Source organism: Pantherophis guttatus, chromosome 5 (genome assembly GCF_059756535.1).
Source record: "Pantherophis guttatus breed Tessera chromosome 5, ASM5975653v1, whole genome shotgun sequence".
NCBI classification, from domain to species: domain Eukaryota; kingdom Metazoa; phylum Chordata; class Lepidosauria; order Squamata; family Colubridae; genus Pantherophis; species Pantherophis guttatus.
Window position 1 is genome coordinate 20,393,815 of NC_142067.1, and position 19,829 is coordinate 20,413,643.

The window sequence follows — 19,829 nt, forward strand, 5'->3', positions numbered from 1 at the left end:
AAATATAGACAGGACGCATTCATCAATGAATTTATGCAAACATGGCATAAATGGCATATTATGGCATATTATAGTGGTGGCACAGTGGTTAGAATGCAGCACGTCAGGCTACTTCTGCTGGCTGCCTGCAGTTTGGCAGTTCGATTCTCACTGGCTAAAGGTTGACTCAGTCTTCCATCCTTCTGAGATCGGTAAAATGAGGACCCAGATTGTTGGGGCCAATATGCTGACTCTATAAACCCCTTAGAGAGGGCTGCAAAGCACTCTGAAGCGGTATATAATCTAAGTACCATTGCTATTATGGAACCCATTTTCTCCTGCCTACTCACCTTACTCACCTTCCATATCTCAGTTTAAATTGTATATCAAACTATTCCATGAATCTGATGAAATGAGCGGCAACTCATTCTGATGCCTTTTAATAAAATTTGCTAGTTAGAAAATGCGCTGCCAGACACCTGATTTTATGGGATTTGAATCCATCCCTTGCTTCTAAGGTATTCAGACATTGTAATGTATTTTAGAATAAATAGGCCTCTGAATGGATATTTACTATTCCACCCACTAGAACTTTTAGAAGCAAGCCAGGTTTCTCCTGTTGTAAATATTTGGAATGTTTGCCATTATTGGAAGAACAAGTTTTGTACTTGTTTAACATTTGCTGACTTTATATAGTTTAATAACTTTTTCGTGATCATTTCATCCCACACTCGAGAAAGCCAGCTGTCATTTAGTTCCATTTTTGGCATCTTTATTTTATGACAACCCTGCACCTACCCACATATACCTTTCTCCTGCATGTGCCTGAGATGAAATGAACACACTGCAGTTAAACTGTGAATAATTCCCAACTGACTTTGTCTTGTGAAAAATAAACCTCTGACACTTGCATTAAATTCCTCTATTTTCATCTGTTACTGAAACTCTACACCAGTTTTGTTCTATCCTGGCAATTTTAATACATGTGGGACCTCAACTCCCAAAATTCCCCAGCCAGTTAGTATCATGTTTCCCCAAAAATAAGACCCTATCTTATATTTTTTTGAACCTCGAAATAAGCGCTTGGCCTTATTTTTGAGGAGGTCTTATTATTTTGGGGCCTGTGGAGCAAGATGGGGCTCCTCTTGCCATCTTACCTGATTTCCAGCTCTGTGTCCCTAACTCTAACCAGAGGAAATGGTGGGGACTGATGCGCATGCATTTAAATATTTTGGGGGAGGGCTTATTTTCGGCGGGCTTATTTTAGCGCATGTGCTCAAAAGCCTGATTGGGTTTATTATCCAGGGAGGTCTTATTTTTGGGGAAACAGGGTAACAAAACTATGTTTAAGACAGACCTTTATTTTAATTTTGCTCTGCTACAGCTGAGCTTTAGTTGTATTATTTATTTGATCTGTATGACTTAACAGATGTTTTAAAAATCTAACACATTGATTAATTGATTATGTGCCACCAAGTCATTGTCAACTCTTAGCAACTGCGGAGATTTTTCCATGAAAAATGTTAAAACACACATTTACATTAATATTAAAACTAGCAAAAAGTGTGCTGGAAGAGAGGCTGTTTACAAACACTGAGGAAGGGTTTGCGAAATGCATCTTCTGTATGAGTAATAGTTTTTGGCTTTTCTTAAATCTCTTTTTTCTCTTTTTTTAGAAGAGAAGTTGTGTTTTCACTGAGCAGAGATGCTTGTTAGGTGGCAATAAGGGTACATTCTCAAGTAGAATAGTAAATTAATGGCATGGATTATACTGATGATAAAGCAATTTTTAATTAATCATAATGGTTGTGATGGAGTAAAAAAAATTGATTTATGAGATATGAAGAGTGTAAGATATATGGTAGCGTTCCCCAAAGGTGATGAATCTTATTTCATCACATTTTATTCGGTGTCAATGTTAAATGGGGAATTCTGTAGCTTCTGTCCAGAATGGAAAGAATGAGTATAAGACAGAGTCAGCGCAAGAAATTATGCCTGCAAAAGTCAAGGATTCTGTTGGAGCACTAGTGTGGCATCTACAGGGGAAGCAAGTTGTGTGACCCATGTCATGATGTCATTGTGGTTCTAATAGACCCCTATATTGCTTAATATTCCCTAAGATCAGTTCACCCAACAGCCAATGAACAGTAGCAGAAATCTGGAACAGATTAGTTTGCATTGTCCTAAAGATGCTTTTTTCAGGAGGCACCTGGACTTCTTACTTTGTCTTTTGAAGATGTTTCGCTTCTCATCTAAGAAGCTTCTTCAGCTCTGACAGGATAGTGGGAAAAGGAAGGATTGATATTCCCTGCAGACAGCTGGTAATCTGAATCCTTTTAGAGGGTCATTGATGTAGATTACCAGCTGTCTGCAAGGAATATCAATCCTTCCATTTCCCACTATCCTGTCAGAGCTGAAGAAGCTTCTTGGATGAGAAGCGAAATGTCTTCAAAAGAAAAAACAAGGAAGTCCAGATGCCTCCTAAAAAAAGCACCTTTAGGACAACCATGACTTGGATGACTGAGAATCTCTACAGACTATTAGCTTGTATTCTTTTCTATTCCCCTCACCCCCCAAAATAGTTGCTTCTTTCCCTTCTGTGAGACAAGTTGATGTTGTTGATCAGGGGTATCAAACTTGTGGGCCGTGGGCTGGATGCGTCATGCACTGGCCATGCCCATGTCCAGTTCAGAAGGGGGGAAAAGGTCACGATATGTCATGTGACTGTGATGAGTTTGATACCCCTGTTGTTGATGGATATTAGCAGGGAGAGAATCTAAGCAATAAAGCAGCTAAATCTCAGTTCAGATATCATTATTCCCACTAAATTAATTTACTATGTTTCAGCTGTAAACACTGAATCCAGAGAACCATCAGGTACAGTCTCAGCTGGTCCTTTGTTCGCTCCTTTTTTTTCTTCATTATTTCCAAATGTAATCCTCCTCGAGATAAGAAACCTTGTTACCTATTTTTATGAAAGCTATGCACAAGTCATCAATCACCAAATGTATTTCATCTTGCTTACCATAAATTAAGTTACACCCTTTACGCTGTATAAGTACTTGTCAGGTGTTCCTGAAATAAAAAGACAAATGGATCAGCAGCTTGGTGCCATAATCTATTTGCAGATGAAAAATTGGCATTTCGTAAACCATAGCACGCTCTGGAGAGAGAGCTTTCATATCTGCATGAAAAGAAAGGAGTTTGACCTTCTTTAATCTGAGTATGGGTCACATTTTATAAGAAGGTTTCATGATGCTGGTCCAATTTCCCTAAGAATTATAGTATATTTGAGCTGATCCCTCAAAAAATAAGACAGATCTCATTTAGTCACTGCTTCATTTAGTGATCATTTGCAGTTACAAAAAATAACTTGATAACCAATCCTACAGCCTCTGCAGGTTCATAAAGCAAAAGAAAGCTGAAGTAGAACTATAAAGTACAGTTGCAGCTTCACTTAGTAACCACTTTGCTTAACAACTGAATTTTTGATCCCAATTATGATTGCTGAACTAGGACTACCTTGCCATGGCAACATTCAAGTTATATATATTTTTTTCATAGCAGCATATACTGTTCTGGAATCAGTGTGACATAATTGTTAATGTAGTGGCATTATGATAAGATGTGATATGCTATTCAGCCCTGGAAATTCAATGGATAATTGAGCCAGCTACTCTCTCTTGGCCTAGCCTTCATCATTAGGTTATTATTGTGAGTTGTCACTATGTGTACATCTCAAGGTCTAGGAAGGAAGGTGGGACATAAATCTAATTATGATTTCTTCCTTGAACTTCCTATTCCTTATTATACAAACTCAAACTATTTTCAAAGAGGTAAAAATAATTTTCCTTTGTCTTGGTAACATCACAGCATCACCAAGTTGTCCTTGACAATCCTGTTGAAGGCTGATTGTGGTCCAAAGTTAATGTTAACAATATACACAAAAATGTGAAATCACAGCTGCCAATTCTTTAGCTGATGTTAGCCTTCATATGCAGGTATTTGTAGCGACCTGTCAGGCACAGGAAACCAGGAGCCAGGATAGAGTTCAAAAGCATTGTGAGCTTATTCCATACACAAGAATTTGATCTACTAATGGTCAAATTGGTGGCAGAATGGACTTCATGGAGGGCTGGACTTAGGTCTCTTTGGGACTCCAGACTAATGAGGCATTTGACCCCGTCCTCAGGCTCAGCCTGGTCCTCTCCTACAGATCTTTTTCATCCAGACTCTTTATCATTATTATTTTTGGTTGCACAAAAATGTTGCACATGTTCAGACTGGATTTGGCATTTTTATCCACCTATCAGGTCTGATAAATTTAGTATTTCCAGATATCAAGGAAGCCCTTTAGGGCTGCATTCATGACTGGTATAACAACATAGTTAGTCTACCTCTTCAGGTAAGACCTGTCTGATATGGTTGCACCTGTTCAGCATAGCCCTTTGCATCACGAGAGCACATAGACTTCTCAACCATGATAAAATGCTGTTCCTTTGGTGGAGCAAAATATCCTTTGATATTATTATTATTATTATTATTATTATTATTATTATTATTATTATTATTATTATTATTATTATTATTATTATTATTAAATTAATGCAACTAGATCCTTCTGAAGCAGTTACTCACGTCTATTTTCTTCTTCATATTTCTAAATGTTTTTTTCAGTATTAAAAGAGGATTAAAAAAAAAAGTGGTGTAGACAAAGTTACAGAAAAATTCCATGCAGTTACGTAGCCGGTTTCTCTAGCAGACACCGTTCAGTCTGAGGAACAATGATTGCTGAATTGTTTGATCACAAAAGTCTGCTTTTAAGGGTTATTTTTTTTTTCAAAAAGCATAATGTATGTGTAATATAAAACAATATAGCCACATTAAATGTGTGTTTAATGCGGAAGTAAAAAAAAAATGACATTTTTTTCTCTTAACAAGATAAAATCTCTATCTATGTCTGTTTCCATGTTTTTATTCAATCTTCCTGAAGTCTGTTTGTGTTGCCTTTTTACGTGTAATTCTGGTGCAGGCATGCTGATTAAAGGCAAACATACAAACACATGATTCAATTTTTTGCTTCCAATGTACAAAGAGGAGTCCCCTCCCCTCCTGTTTTCTACTGGCATTAAAACCTAAAGTGTGATTATAATAGTAATGCTGTGGGAACCTACAAAGCAGAATGGTACATCACTATGCTCTGGTGTGTGCATGTAACATCTGTCTGCAACTCGTAAGCCAAATGTATCTTTTCCTAGGACCAGGCAGCAGCTGTGGCTAGCAATTGCACAGTCCCAGAAAAAGATGCAGCTATGTGAAGAAATTGCAGATCCTTACATGCATACCTGTGATGGTATGCATGAGAAAGAATATAAGGGCAGTTTCTTAAGTGCTTCATTAGCTTCTTTCTTATGTATACATCAAATGGATTATTCTTGGAACTAACCGAGATGTTAATAATTCATGAAGGTATCTAATTCTGCAAATCTTTCTGTAGATTGAAGAGGACACTGTAGCTGTTCTGGATCACAGTGACAGCGATGAGGAATTTGATCCAAGTACACTTCCGGATCCAGATGGATACAAAGATGACGAACAAGAAATTCTTCCAAAAAGCCACAGGTATTTTGTTGCACTGACATTTTAATTTACTTTCCTTCTTTGTTTTTTTTTTTTTTTTTGCTTTCTTCTCCTCTAGCTTACCAGACTCTAAATGATCATTCAAACATACCTTCATTCTGCTGCAGTTAGATCAGTCAATTAGCTTAGATCCATTATGGCGAACCTATGGCACGTGTGCCACAGGTGGCGTGCGGAGCCATATCTATGGGCATGCAAGCATTGCCCTAGCTCAGCTCCAGCGTGCAAGCCACCTGATTTTCAGGCCTTCCGGGCCCACTGGAAGTTGGGAAACAGGCTGTTTCCTGCCTCCGGAGGGCCTCCAGAGGGGTGGGAAAGCTGTTTTCGCCCTCCTCAGGCTCCTAGAAAGTCCCTGGAGCCTGGGAAGGGCAAGAAATGGGCCTTCCAGTCCCATCAGAAGTCGGGAAACAGGCCATTTCCAGCCTTCGGGGGTGGGGGAGGCCGTTTTCGCCCTCCCCAGGCTCCAAGAAAGCCTCTGGAGCCTGGGGAGAGCGAAAAATGGGCCTACCTGGCCCACCATGTCATTACATGCCAAAAGCAAGGGGAGCACAGGGGAGGGGGTGTTGCATGGGCGGGGCACATTGAATTATGGATATGGGGACGCACGCGTGCAACATCCCCGCCCCCCGCACTTCCCCTTCTTTTGGCACGCGACGGCAAAAAGGTTAGCCATCACTGTCTTAGACTATTCAAATATGGACAAGAGATTGCAGAATAGACCCTGGCTAATAATTTAAATCCATGGCTTTATTATCAAGCAGGTATATACACAGATAACACAAACGTTAGTGGTAAGAGGGATTCTGCGCATAAGCTGAATGTACTTTGGCTCCCCCATGAACATGACTGTTGGACCCAAAGGATGCAAGAGAAGAACTGTTAGGGCTTCTGAAGTTCTTTCACCTGGCTATCTGGTTTCTCCTTCTCCACTTCAAAAGAATCTGAGTGAATAGGAGGGTGGCAGTGCTGCCATTGCCAGCTGAGATCATGGCTGCTCATAGAGATACTTGAGACAGTGGTTAAGTAAATTCTGCCCCATTTTACAACCTTTCTTGCCACAGTTGTTAAGTGAATCACAGCAGCTGTTAATTTAGTAACCCGGTTGTTAAGCAAATCTGGCTTCCCCATTGCCTTTGCTTGTCAGGAGGTTAGAAAAGGCACTGCAATTGTCATAAAAATGAGTCAGTTGCCAAGTGTCTGAATTTTGATCACATGACCGTGGGGATGCTGCAAAGATTATAAGTGTGAAAAATGGTCATAAGTCACTTTTTTCAGTGCTGTTGTACCTTCAAACAAGCACTAAAGGAACTGTTGTAAATCAAGGACTACCTGTACAGTGGAGGAAAAGGCATAGCCCCAGCTTCCTTCTTCTGTTGTGACTTGTTTTGTGGCCCTTGGAAACACAAGAGAAATCCCAGGACTTCCTATGGGGATTTTAAAAAAAAGCATGAGAATGGACAGAATTCAAGTCCCATTCCTCGTTTTCATGCAAGGCATGCCCAACCCTCTATAAAAAAGATTTGTGAAGTAGTCATAGTTTTCCAACTTTTTCACTGCCCCACAGATACCGCTGGGTCTGCCCCGGTGCCTTATAGGGTGGCCGAAGGTATCCACTCACCCGATTTGTTCACACTTGCTTTTAATATAGTGAAGTAAGTTAAATGTATGTGTTTTTTTAAAAAAAAAATATTTACGTAGTTTAGTTTACACATGATTAACAAGACAATCTTTAATGTTAGTGAAAAAGAAAATACAAAATACAAATACAAACCAAGAAAAAACAGAAGCTATCTTTTTTTTCTTTAGGATATATGTAATGAAAGGAAGAAAATTTGATTTTGTACTAATGCTGTTGGGAAAAGGTTGACGTTTTGTCTTGGTTAGAGGAAGCTTTATAAAAAGTCTTTTCAACCCACAGGTGGCAAATTTTTTCCTTATCTCATCCCTTAAGGAATGAAAGATATTTATAATCCACTATTTTATATCTGCTATTTAACAAATCATCTTTAAGCCACATCCCTCCATAAGCTTATGGATGAAATGAATTTTTCATGTATTTGGTGTCATTTATTGTATCGCTTGTTTAAGGCAATCATAATGTTAAATAAGAAGGCAGGGAGAGTCACAGGGGACAGCAGCGGAGCTAAATATTCATCAGGCAAGTTAAATTGAATTTTTAATATCTCTAGTACCTCAACTGTGTTGAAAAGGAATGCCGATTTGGAACAAAGCTCTGATCAGTCTTTTCATTACTTCAATTAATCTCTTACATACTTGGCTGTTCTTCTTAGTTCTCACTTCTAAATGGAATATGCAGTTCAGTGGTTTCAAGATGTCATTTTTTTTTTCCAGGCTGAATTCCTAACCATAACTTTTGCTAAGTAGATATTTTTTAATTATAGTCAGTAATTGAATTTATCGTTTAATGGATATTTGGGGAAAACGTCGTGATTTGAAGGTTGATGCTAACCATTTCCACTGATGAAATGGTTTAAAAAAGCCTTCAGTCTCTCGTTTAAGATGAGCCGTTTTTGATATTCAAAGCCTCATAGAGCCTTGTAAGCATTTTATCCTCATTGTATAGTTAACTGTAGTGTACCTATAGTTAAAGAGAGAAGAATTAGGAGAGGATTTTAGCCAACCAGATACTCAATTTGCTATACAATTTGCAGTAGGATCTAAGGTGGCATAGGAGAAAAACTAAAGCTGCACCATGTCCAAAACTATTTACATATCCACACAATTAAAACTTTTAAAAATAGATTTTACCTAATGTCTGAGAGAGAAAACAGCTCATTGGCAAAATCAGGGCCATCCATATCTTGTGGATATTTAGTTTTATAGGGAAAGTGCATTGACATAGAAGGCATTTTTCCTAAGTGCTAAGATGACATTGTTTAATAGAAGTGACATGAACATGCCCACCCTATTGAGTCTTGGAGAGAGATAGTCTCACAAACAATCCAGACTTATGTATGGAAGTCAAGGTACACTCAGAACCAATTGCCCATGCCATTGCATTCTGGATCAGTTATAACTTCTGAGAACTTTTCAAGGCAGTCCTATTCGAAACTAATTATGGGAAATCCTCTATCCCCCCACATCTTCGGGACACTGAGAAAAAACTTGATAGCATCACTTGGTCATCTAAGAATAGAGGAGCATAACTGAATATTATCAGTCTATTGATGATATCTAACCCCAAGCCAACAAATAAACTTTGACTAGTGACTTTGTGTAGATGTTAAACAGGAGTGAGGTGACTGTTGACCCCAGAAGCCCCACATAAAACTGAGAGCTATGATTGGACCTCTCTTCCCCTCTGAGTGGTCTAGAAGAATACCACAATTAAAATGATTTTTATGAAGCCAGTGTTATTAGTTGCTTTGGTTCTCTTAGATCAGTGTTTCTCAACCTTGGTAGCTTGAAGATGGGTGGACTTCAACTCCCAGAATCCCCCAGCCAGATTCTGGGAGTTGAAGTCCACCCATCTTCAAGCTACCAAGATTGAGAAACACTGTCTTAGATGCAGATGAGTAGCCCAATGGACAACAAATTGTAACACCTCCACACACATACACCCGAACTAGGATAAAAAATTATTTTTATGTTCGACTAGTTACTCCAACCTTCAGTCCAAACTTGGTCACTTTAAGATGCAGTAAGAGCCCAGCTTCACAATACCTAAACGATATATGTTGCATCTCATGGGCCATTATAAAAGAGTTGTAATCTAACCCATTTGGATGGCATCTGGTTAGGGAAGACAAAGGCACTCTCTTCTTTGTATAACCAGCTCTCATAACAACTCTGGCTGTTAATGTTGACCTAATGATTTTTGTTGATGGATTCCTAGCTTAATCTGTTTTTAAATGCTGGAATTATTGTTTGTTTTTTTAAAGTAATATCCTGCATTTGCACTGAGAGTAGTATGTGAGGATAAATAGGTATTGGTAAACCATAAACCTTAATATATTTAATTTAAAAAGTCATGGTGGCGCAGTGGTTAGAATGCAGTATTGCAGGCTAATTCTGCCTACTGCCAGCAGTTCATCGGCTCAAGGTTGACTCAGCCTTCCAAGGTCGGTAAAATGAGGACCCAGATTGTTGGGGGCAATATGCTGACTCTGTAAAACTGTTTGGAGTGGGCTGTAAAGCACTATGAAGCAATGTATAAGTCTTAAGTGCTTTCTTTAATTAACTTGGGAAAAAACATACCGAATGCAAAATGAGTCCTTTGTTTGAGCATAGTATTTCAGATTCATTTAGAGCTCTAGTTGGTTCTTAAGTTCTTTGGAAGGATGTTTAACTCAGAAATATACATTATATACATAAAACAAACAAAACCACCTCCAGTTTTGCAATCTAAGTTTAATATTGCCAAGCACTAGAAAGGCATAAAGATGGCATTGGGTTTATCGGAAAGACTTTCTCTTTTCTGAAAGGATTGATCTTCACAAGATGTCATATTTCTGCGGTTGCACATAACTGACCTTAGTATTTTGTTTTAACAGGGTTAGTTGCTCTATTAAGCTGCCGGCTCGATCCCTTGATATACAACATATGTATAAGTCAGTCATTGCTTTGAGGTTCTGTAGCAGAAAAAAACAGAACAGAGTGTAATAGCAAAGGTGGAAAGAGGAGAGAGAAAAAATACAAAGAGCCAGCAGTAGCTGAAAGGCTGAACAGTATCGGCTGTTGAAGGACATTTTAATTTCATTTGCCATAAAGGAGGGAGGGTGTGTGTTGTGTAGAGGTGAATGATGACAATGAGGACAACTTTGACAGCGGCAGTTCCAATAGACCAAAGAAAAAGAAAAGATGAAGTTGAGCGCCTGAAGCAATGAGAAGATAATGCTTTGCTGACCGAGCCTAGGATTAGAGAGTTGCTGCATTATGAATGTAGATTATATTTGATTTAGGTTGAGTATCTTCACTTTTAACCACAAACAAAAAAGTGTTTGGCTGCCTCCTTTTCAAACATCATTCTGTGCCATATATGACTTAGTTGATTTAAAAGGTTTTTTTAAAAAAAAAACAAGGATTATTTTCATTGCCTTCAAAACTAAACACTCAAGAGAAATAAATGAATTAGAATATACAAAAATATAGAATAGCCACATTAAAACCTAGGCAGCTCTAACTATAATAAGGGTTAGTGGAATTCCGAACAGGTAACCCATTTTACATGAAAAAAGAATAGATAAGCTAAATTCTGTGAAAAATGGATTAATAATGTATAATTAGTTAAACCAATAAGCAATGCATATAACACAGAAAAGACAAAAAGGCCTGACCAGAAGGCACAAATCCCTGTTATTCCTTAGTAGCAAACACTTTTTGAATTGGGATGGGAATGAAACCTACCAAAACTTTGCAGTGTCCTGAAATGTGCATTGGCAAATGGTCAAGAATACAATTGAATAAGAACAGAATTAATGTATTAATTTATTTTGTGCCCATTTAATGATGCCTCTATGTGTGTGTAAGAGAAAGAGGTGGGAGGGAGGGACGGAAGGAGAGAGAGGGAGGGAGAGGGGGTAGGGAGTTTTTTCCTTGGTTAGTCTAAGAGCTTTGTTCACATTTTGTTTGATTTTAGTTCTTAGGGCATTTGGCTTCATGGTTGTAGAAACCTGAGCGGAGAACATTTTCAGAGCACGAATCGCTGAAAAAGAGACTAGCACACCATGTAATGTATTTTCATTATTCCCACTGCGTGCAGTCAGTGTTCTGACACTGAGTGAGGAGGAAGTCGTTCTGAGGCTCCACAGAAGGGTCTGCATTAATTAATCTTCATTAGAAATCTTTCTTTGGCCTTGGAAATTAAAATGTACCGATGTGGTTTGCCACCCAGAGTCTTCGATTAGCAAAATAACAATTCTCAAGAGGCTGTTTGTAAATGTTGCATTCTTCTGGCAGACCTTAAGAAATCAGTATTTAAACGGCATGAAGTCAGATAACGGCCTAGAAAAGTGCAGTAGTTGGTTTAAAATTGAGAGATTAACTAGAGTGATATTTATTTCTCCCCTCCCCACAAAATGCAGAAATGTCTATTGAAGAGATGCACCATCTGTCATATAGGTCCATCTCTTTTATTTCTGTGTAGGTAGGGAGTTAGAGCTAAAAGAGGCCATTTAAGGCTATCAAGTCCAATCCTCTTCTCAATATAGGAATCAAATCAAGGCAATCTAAATAGATGGCTGTCTATTTCAACATATCCAATGAAAGGCATCCTACCACTTTTCTGGCTAATTGGTTCTATTATAAAACTGCTTTTACCGTTAAGATGTTTCCTTTCTGATGGAGTCTACTTTCCTGTCACTTAGCTGCATTGTTCTGTATCCTATATTCTGGAATGAGAGACAATAGCTCTTGACCTTGTTTAAGTGATGTATTTTCCATTACTTAAAAGTATGCTATTCATTCATAAAGTAGCATGCTTAAAGTATGCTATTCATTCTGCGCACTTGCTAGTCATTCTCTTTAACTGATCATCTATCTTTTAAGGCACCTTTTGTGGAGATAGAGCACTTATTAAAGAAAGCATACTATTTTAAGAACGTAGAATATAAATCTAAACGCACTGCATATTAGCACGCAACAAAGCAATGTTCTCAGTATATTTCTGCTGACAAATAACAACTAGCTGCCAAGATGAACCACTTTGTGGATCCTGTAAGTAAAGCTCATGTTCAGTGTATATAAACAGTCCAGTGGACTGCCTTTTTCTAAGCAAGCTTTGGATTATAAACTCAGTGAGATATCTGTGAGAGTTGCTTCTACATTTGTATGGAAATCCTTATATTCTTTTAGCATAAAACCATTTGGCTTTTAATTCATTCCTGATCTCTACAGTTTAAGAAATACTTTAGTAGTTGTAGGTAAGATTTTTCTATCCTGTTGTCCACATGTTTTTTCCCGAACACCATCACTCTGCTAAATAAATAATTCCCTGTCAAACTAGTTACTAAGTCTTCATTACTATTAATCTTCTCATTGTTCCTATCACCCATCTCCTCCCACTTATGACTGTATGACTGTAACCTTGTTGCTGGTATCCTTAAGATTTATATTGACTGTTTCCTAATATGATTTGATTGCTTATTTGTTCCCTATGACTATCTTTAAGTGTTGTACCTTATGATTCTTGATGAATGTATCTTTTCTTTTATGTACATCGAGAGCGTATGCACCAAGACAAATTCCTTGTGTGTCCAATCACACTTGGCCAATAAAGAATTCTATTCTATTCTATTCTATTCTATTCTATTCTATTCTATTCTATTCTATTCTATTCTATTCTATTCTATTCTATTCTATTCTATTCTATTCTATTCTACCAAGTTAGTTAAGAGGAGAGTAAAAAATGCAACTACGTCACAGTGCATGAAACCAGGGACAGTTGGATCTTCTTCAAGGCTTCTCCCACTGCTACACTTTGTACAGAATCTGCACAGAGGTGCGATTCACATAATTTTCCTACCAGTCCACTTAGCACCCAAAATGTGAGCATAGGCGCCACCTACGTGCATGTGCCCGGCCTTTCGCGTGCATGCCTTCCACGTATTCACCCGGCGTCAAAAAGGTGCCTAAATAGGACAGCATAGAGCCGGGGCGGTGGGCAGGCCCACCCGCAATTTCCACTACCGGTTCACTCGAACTGGTCCGAACCAGCTGAATACCACCTCTGAAGCTGCAGCTCTTGGGGGACCTGCCTTATTTAGGTGATCATTCTGTGACTGAAACCTTCATTGGTCCAAAAAAAAAAATTTTTTTTTTTTAATGTGGGGCTCCTGTTACCTCCTGTAAACCTCTCTAATACTCCTCAGCTTACAACAGTTTATTTAATGACTGTTCAAAGTTGCAAACAGCACTAAAAAAAGTGACTTATGATCATTTTTTCACACTTAAGACCATTGTAGCATCCCCACGGTCACATAATCAAAATTCAGATGCTTGGCAACTGACTCATATTTACGACAGTTGCAGTGTCCTGGGGCCACGTGATTACATTTTGTGACCTTCTGACAAGCAAAGTCAATACTAACTTAACAATTGCAGTGATTCACTTAACAACTGTGGCAAGAAAAGTTGTAAAATGGGGCAAAATTCACTTTATAACTGTCTTGCTTAGCAACGGAAATGTTGAGCTCAATTATGGTTGTAAGTCAAGGACTATCTATACACTTTTGGCCTCAGGCTTAAACACACATTCCTGCCCCCCCGCAATAGGATGCTTAGTTCTTCCTTCCATTTTTTTTTCTTGTGCCAAACATGAAAATCTTCTTTTCAGCTCCTGTAACTGGGAATAATTAAAACACAGACTGGTCTCTTAAGTACATATTTAATTATTTAAAAAATGACTTCCTCACAAAAACAGTTCTCAAAAGCCTAAATGCATTCTGATGGAATTGATTGCCCAGGAGATTTCAGAGAAAGAGCGATACATATATGTGATTGCTCATTTTAAAGATACTTGCAATGACTCCAAGCATCAGCTTTTAAACGCGGCCTATTTTATGTACTGAATCTGTTATGCTTTCTTATTAGTGTTTTAATCACTAATCGTATTATGAACAGATGCCCTATTTTGCAATTTCAATCAACTGAAATTTTCCTTGGTTTAAAATCCATTCATGTGATAGAAATAATTGGCTGAATTGCAAATTGGATAAGAAATTGTATTTTAATTAACCTGATTTAAGTATCCTGTGTATGTATACACACACACACACACGTATGTATGTACACATACTCACACAGAGTATATCACAGAAGTGAGTACACCCCCTCACATTTTGTAAATATTTAAGTATATCTTTTCATGTTAAGAAGAAATGACACTTGGCTACAATGTAAAGTAGTGAATATACAGCTTGCATAACTCTGTGTGTGTGTGTGTGTGTGTGTGTGTGTGTGTGTATGTATGTGTATGTGGGAGGGAGCATACTGCATCCCTTTTGCCTTTCAGCTCCAATCCAGGAGCCCTCAAGCAGTCGCATTCACAACAAACCATTTTATACCAAATTTATATTTCGCTGATAAATATCTCTGAGCCAACTACCAGTTCTGTGGGTGTGGCTTAGAGGATTTCATGTGTCTGGGTGGGCGTGGCCAACTTTTTTTTTTATTCGCCCGAACAAGTAGTAAAAAAATGCTTTAAAAAAGTAAAAAAAAAAAAAAAAAAAAGGTTCTGACGATCACAGCTGTGCCACGCAATCGTTGGAACCCTTTTTTTTTTCTTTTTTAAAGCATTTTTTTAGTACTGGTTTGGGCAAATAGGTAGTAAAAAAATGGTTTTAAAAAGTTTTAAAAAAGGTTCCGATGATCGCGTGGCACAGCTGTGATCGTCGGAACCTTTTTTTTTTCTTTTTACTTTTTAAAGCATTTTTTTACTACCATTTTTTTTAAAAAAAAAATTGACTTATATGCCGCCCTTCTCCGGAGACTCAGGGCGGCTTACAATGTGCTCAGCAATAGCCTTCATCCTTTTGTATATTTATACAAAGTCAGCTTATTGCCCCCACAAACTGGGTCCTCAATTTACCTACCTTAGAAAGGATGGAAGGCTGAGTCAACCTTGGGCCTTGGCGAGATTCGAACCTGCAGTAATTGCAGGCAGCTGGTCTTAATAACCAGCTTAATAACAGGGTGCCTTAGACCACTGTACTACCAAGGCTCTTACACTCCGAACCGGAGTGAACTGGTAGCATTTCACCCCTGGTTTGTGCTCATATGAGTTCCGTCAGTCTACTTAAAATATGATTAGGTTTAGAAAAAGTAAGGGACAGTGTTGCTTTCAGTTACCTCCAGTGCGAGAGTCAGGATCCTTTTCAGTGTGTTTGATAGAGACCACTGGCAGGAAGGGACAGTTGCATTCATTATCTGCTTATTAGTTTCTCAGAGATACTTATCTCATGCCCTGAGAATAGATTTCTAAATTAGATAGGCCATAAGTTATTCCAGCATGACTCTCCTTTAATTCTGGCAGTGACTTGGGCGCCCTCCTGTCCTGTCCATTCATTGGCACTGCTTGATAGAAACTGATTTATGTTTTCCAATGACTTGCCACAAGAATAAAATTTTCTTCCAGCTGGACTGATGTATATTTTATCATTTCACCCATAAGCAGTTTACTCAAGCATAGTTTAATAATTGCTTGAGAACCTCTTACAAAGACATCAATACAGAACAATACAATAAAATCTGTGAATTGGATCTAGGTTTACCCATGATGAAATCAGTGCAACGCAATCTGTTTCTGACTCTATGTAGCTAAAGATGTCAACAGTCCAATTGCTTCTTATCAATAAATACGAGGTTCTAGATTTACACATGTATTGTTCCCCGATGATTGTACCTTCTTTTTGTTACTTTGGTTTAATAGCCAGATAAAAGATGAGAGCCAGGAAGGCAGAACATATGGATGGTGCACTTACAATCCCTTCTGTAGAACGTGGAAGTCCAATTTTATCTAGCGCGACACACGTAGCAAAAACTGTGAATAGTTTTCTCTGTTATTTATTTGAAGATAGGGAAGGCTCAGTTGGCTGATACTGGTCAGCAAATACAGGTTCTAATAAATTAAGGTTTTTTTTTAAAAAAACCATACTTTGTTGCATAGCAGAAGATATTCACATTGATTATCAACACAGCTGGCCTGAATAAAGTACATTTCAATTGTGGTCTTTGATGAAGAGCTGTGTATCTCAATTCTAATAACTCATCTCCAGTACGAACATACTGTCACACATTACACATACACTGTTCAGAATAGCCTAAAAGAAATACACTCCTGATAATTTGGAACAAATTAAGATAGCTAGGTAGGTACCTGTAGGTAGATAGAGGGGGAGGGGGAGAGAGATTGATCCAGACCCAGGCCCAGACCCATAGATTTGAGGAGTCTTATCTTGTTTGTTAAAAGTCGTTTTTATTTATTTAAAATATTTATATACCAGCTGCCATTTCATACATCCAACATTAATCCTTCTTATAAATTTTAAAATTGCAAAGAAATGTTTTAACCATCATTAGAATGTATAAAGCAGTGATGGCGAACCTTTTTTTCGTGCCGAGTGCCCAAAGCGCACACGCGCACATCCAAAATGCAATGTGAGCACCCCCTGCGCATGTGCCCCCCTTGCCCATTTTTGGCTTCCAGGTTGGTGCAGGAGGCTTTCCAGGCCCAAAAGGGGGTGCAGGGGGCGTATGCATGAACCTCCAAAATGCAATGCGAGCACCCTACACACATGCGCCCCGCCTCCCCATGGTGAGGTAGAAGGGAAGAGAGTTACCTTTTGAAAAACAGGGAGAGACTGAGCCTTTGTCACAGCATGATAGGCAGCCCCAAGCCAGAATTTCCTTCCTAAAGTCCAAGCGGAATATCTTCAGTCCAGCATTGAATCATATTAGTTTGAAATGATGGGAAATTCTCAAGTCTTCTCTTGGTATAAACTAGTCGTCTTTAGAGGCAGAAGATCTGGGGGCTATTCTTTCAGGTCCTGCTGATAGGTCACCAAGGTCCTGGATCAAACGTGTCTTTGATCTAGGAGGGTTGATCTATTTTCATGTTTCTCAACTTCAGCAACTTTAAGTAGCGTGGAATTCAGTTCCCAGAATTCCCGAGCCAGGGAATGGATCTGTACTATATGAGTATAGTTATTAGAAGAGATTAAATGGGTAAATCTATGATGGCGTTTCCCATTAATTATGTAAATCACACAATTTCCGTATAATATATGTTATATTGATATATATTGATTGTCATCAATCAGTAATTGAGGATATTGAACTCACCAGGGATGGTTGATAAATGACATATTTTCCTGGATCAATTTCATTTTCTCCCTGCTTTATTTCTAAGCACACATTTGTTATTTTAAAACCTTATTACCGCAGCCTGAGACCATTTCTTAATTTAGGTTTTGAATTCTCCAAGCTTAATTTCTCTTTGCACATCATTACCATGTTTGTCTCTAATTTGTAATTAAACATTTTCTCATTTAAATCCAGTTACTAACTTATATGAGTTTGATTGGCCTAAATTCCAACAGTAAAAGAATGATTTATTTCTACAGCAAACGTGGAATGGATAAGCGGCGGTTGGATGGAAGCAAATCAGCAGTGGAAACACCACAAAAGAGGAAGAAGATGAAAGTCAACCAAGAGGATTCTTTTCTAGCATTAGATACAGGTCTTTCCCTTGCAGAAGATGAAGCATTAGTATTACAGTTGCTCAACAATTAAATCTCTTGTTTTCCCCTTGGCAATGTTATTCCAGTTATTTTTGTCTTTATGAAACAAAGACAAGGATAGATGAATGCCAAAAAATATCCATGTGTTAACATCTGAAAGTATAGATTCTCTGATGGGTGCCTCGTGACTTCTTTAGATCATAGGTGTACTCCGTTATGAAAGTTGTAAATGTCTTTATCTGTCAGATCTTTCAATACTTATTTTTTCTAAGATGCCAGGAGTTGTTTTTTTTTTTTTTTTAAATAAAATAATAATTCTTTGTACAGAAAGTTTTGAGTAACCCAGAAAAATAAATCCTTCCCATCTTGGGGTACGTTTTATAAGGTAAAATTACCAAAATTGAATGGATACCCATAAAATATTTTAAATATTTATATAACAATACTTTTTTTTTCCAAAATAAGAAACAAAATACATTCAATTTTCCTTAAAGCATTTAGTTTATATTCTCAATGTTGATATAAATTCACCTTGCTATTGATAGTTATCAATAAATAAAAATACTAATAATTCTGTATATCATTTCTTCTTATGGGGTATTTCCAGATTTTTATCTTTCAAGCACTCCATTTCAATCACTAAATAACATTCCAACAGTGTACATTTTTCACCATTGTTAGCAGGAAAAAATACGCAGGTTGAAATGTGTCCACAGGAGAATAGAGCTCAGCTTCTGCTTCAGACTTTTCTAAATGCAGGTAGTTCTCAAGTTACGACCCTAATTGACCAAATGACCAAAATTTCTGTCACTAAATGAAGTGATCATTAGGCAAAACACCATTTATCAATCACAGTCCCAGTATTGTTGAGGGCAATAGGCTGACTCTGTAAACCGCTTAGAGAGGGCTGTAAAAACACTATGAAGCAGTATATAAGTTTAGGTGCTATTGCCGGTTGTTGAACCAGGTCTACACCACCATCACGCTTCTCCTGCCTGCCACACTCACTTTTGCTATAACTCCCCCCCTTCTCAGACCTTACAGCCACCCTGCGCTCTGCCCCCCCGCTCGCCTCCCCCCCCCCGGCCAGCTCCAGCTGACCTGCACTCCTTCCACTGTTGATGAGGCATTATCAGCCTGGCCTTTTGTGAGGCAGCTGTTAGATTCATGTGGCTGCACAGAGGCTTTACGGCTCTGTGCACAAAAGGGCAGCAATTACCTTAGCACACACTAAGCACATATGCTGCCCTGCCCCCCCCCATACACACACAGGTACAGTTCTACAGGTATTTAATCAACCCCCCCCCAAAGGTCCTTGGAAAGCACCCCCGTTGCACAGGTCCAGATTCCGAACTCAACATGGCAAGAGTTCACTGTTCACTGAGTTCAACAGATACACAGAAAGTCCAGGAAAGCAGTCCACAATTCAAACAGGTCAGGATACATGGCACACAAGGCGTGGAACTGGACATGTTGCTCCAGCAACGCTCAAGTCCTCAGGGTGGGATTAAATAGGCAACACTGGTGCAGCCCTTCATGAGAGGCGAGGTTGCCTCCTCATGAGTAGTCTAGCTGACCCATCATTGTGTCTGTCTCCCCTCTGTTCTACATGTCCTTGGATCAGGAAGAGGTGTGGACTCCACCTTGTCCTCAGTGCTAACAGGCAGTAGCTGCTCTCGGTTCTTGCCTGGAGCCTCCTGGTCAACTTGCTCCATCTGTGGCTCACTTCCCTCAGTCTCAGCCTTTCACTCGTCTGATTGACCCAGCTGAGGCTGCTCGTCAGGCTAGCATGCTGTGAGCCCCGAACCTGATCAATATTCGGCTCCGCACTTTCCTCTGCAGACTCAAACTCACCCTCCTCCTCTCAACTCATGTCTGGAGAGGGGTCTGGGGGCAGATCCATGACAGCACGCTTTGTCAGCAACAGGAGAAACAAGATGGAGAAGGTCAGCAGTGGTGGCAGCAGGCAGGTTGCCAAGGGGGCAGGGTGGAGGGCAGCGCAGTCAAAAAGGC

The 19,829-nt window shown here is 38.9% G+C and overlaps 1 protein-coding gene across 1 annotated transcript in view; it reads left to right on the forward strand.

Annotated features, from left to right (window-relative positions):
* DDX10 (DEAD-box helicase 10) overlaps positions 1 to 18,392 on the forward strand; it is a 158,017-nt gene extending 139,625 nt beyond the window's left edge. The window contains exons 17-18 of the mRNA XM_034409664.3: positions 5,477 to 5,601; positions 17,700 to 18,392. Of these exons, the coding sequence (XP_034265555.2) occupies positions 5,477 to 5,601; positions 17,700 to 17,868 (294 nt within the window). The 3' untranslated portion in view covers positions 17,869 to 18,392. The remainder of the gene's footprint in view (positions 1 to 5,476; positions 5,602 to 17,699) is intronic.
* The last annotated feature ends 1,437 nt before the right edge of the window (positions 18,393 to 19,829 follow it).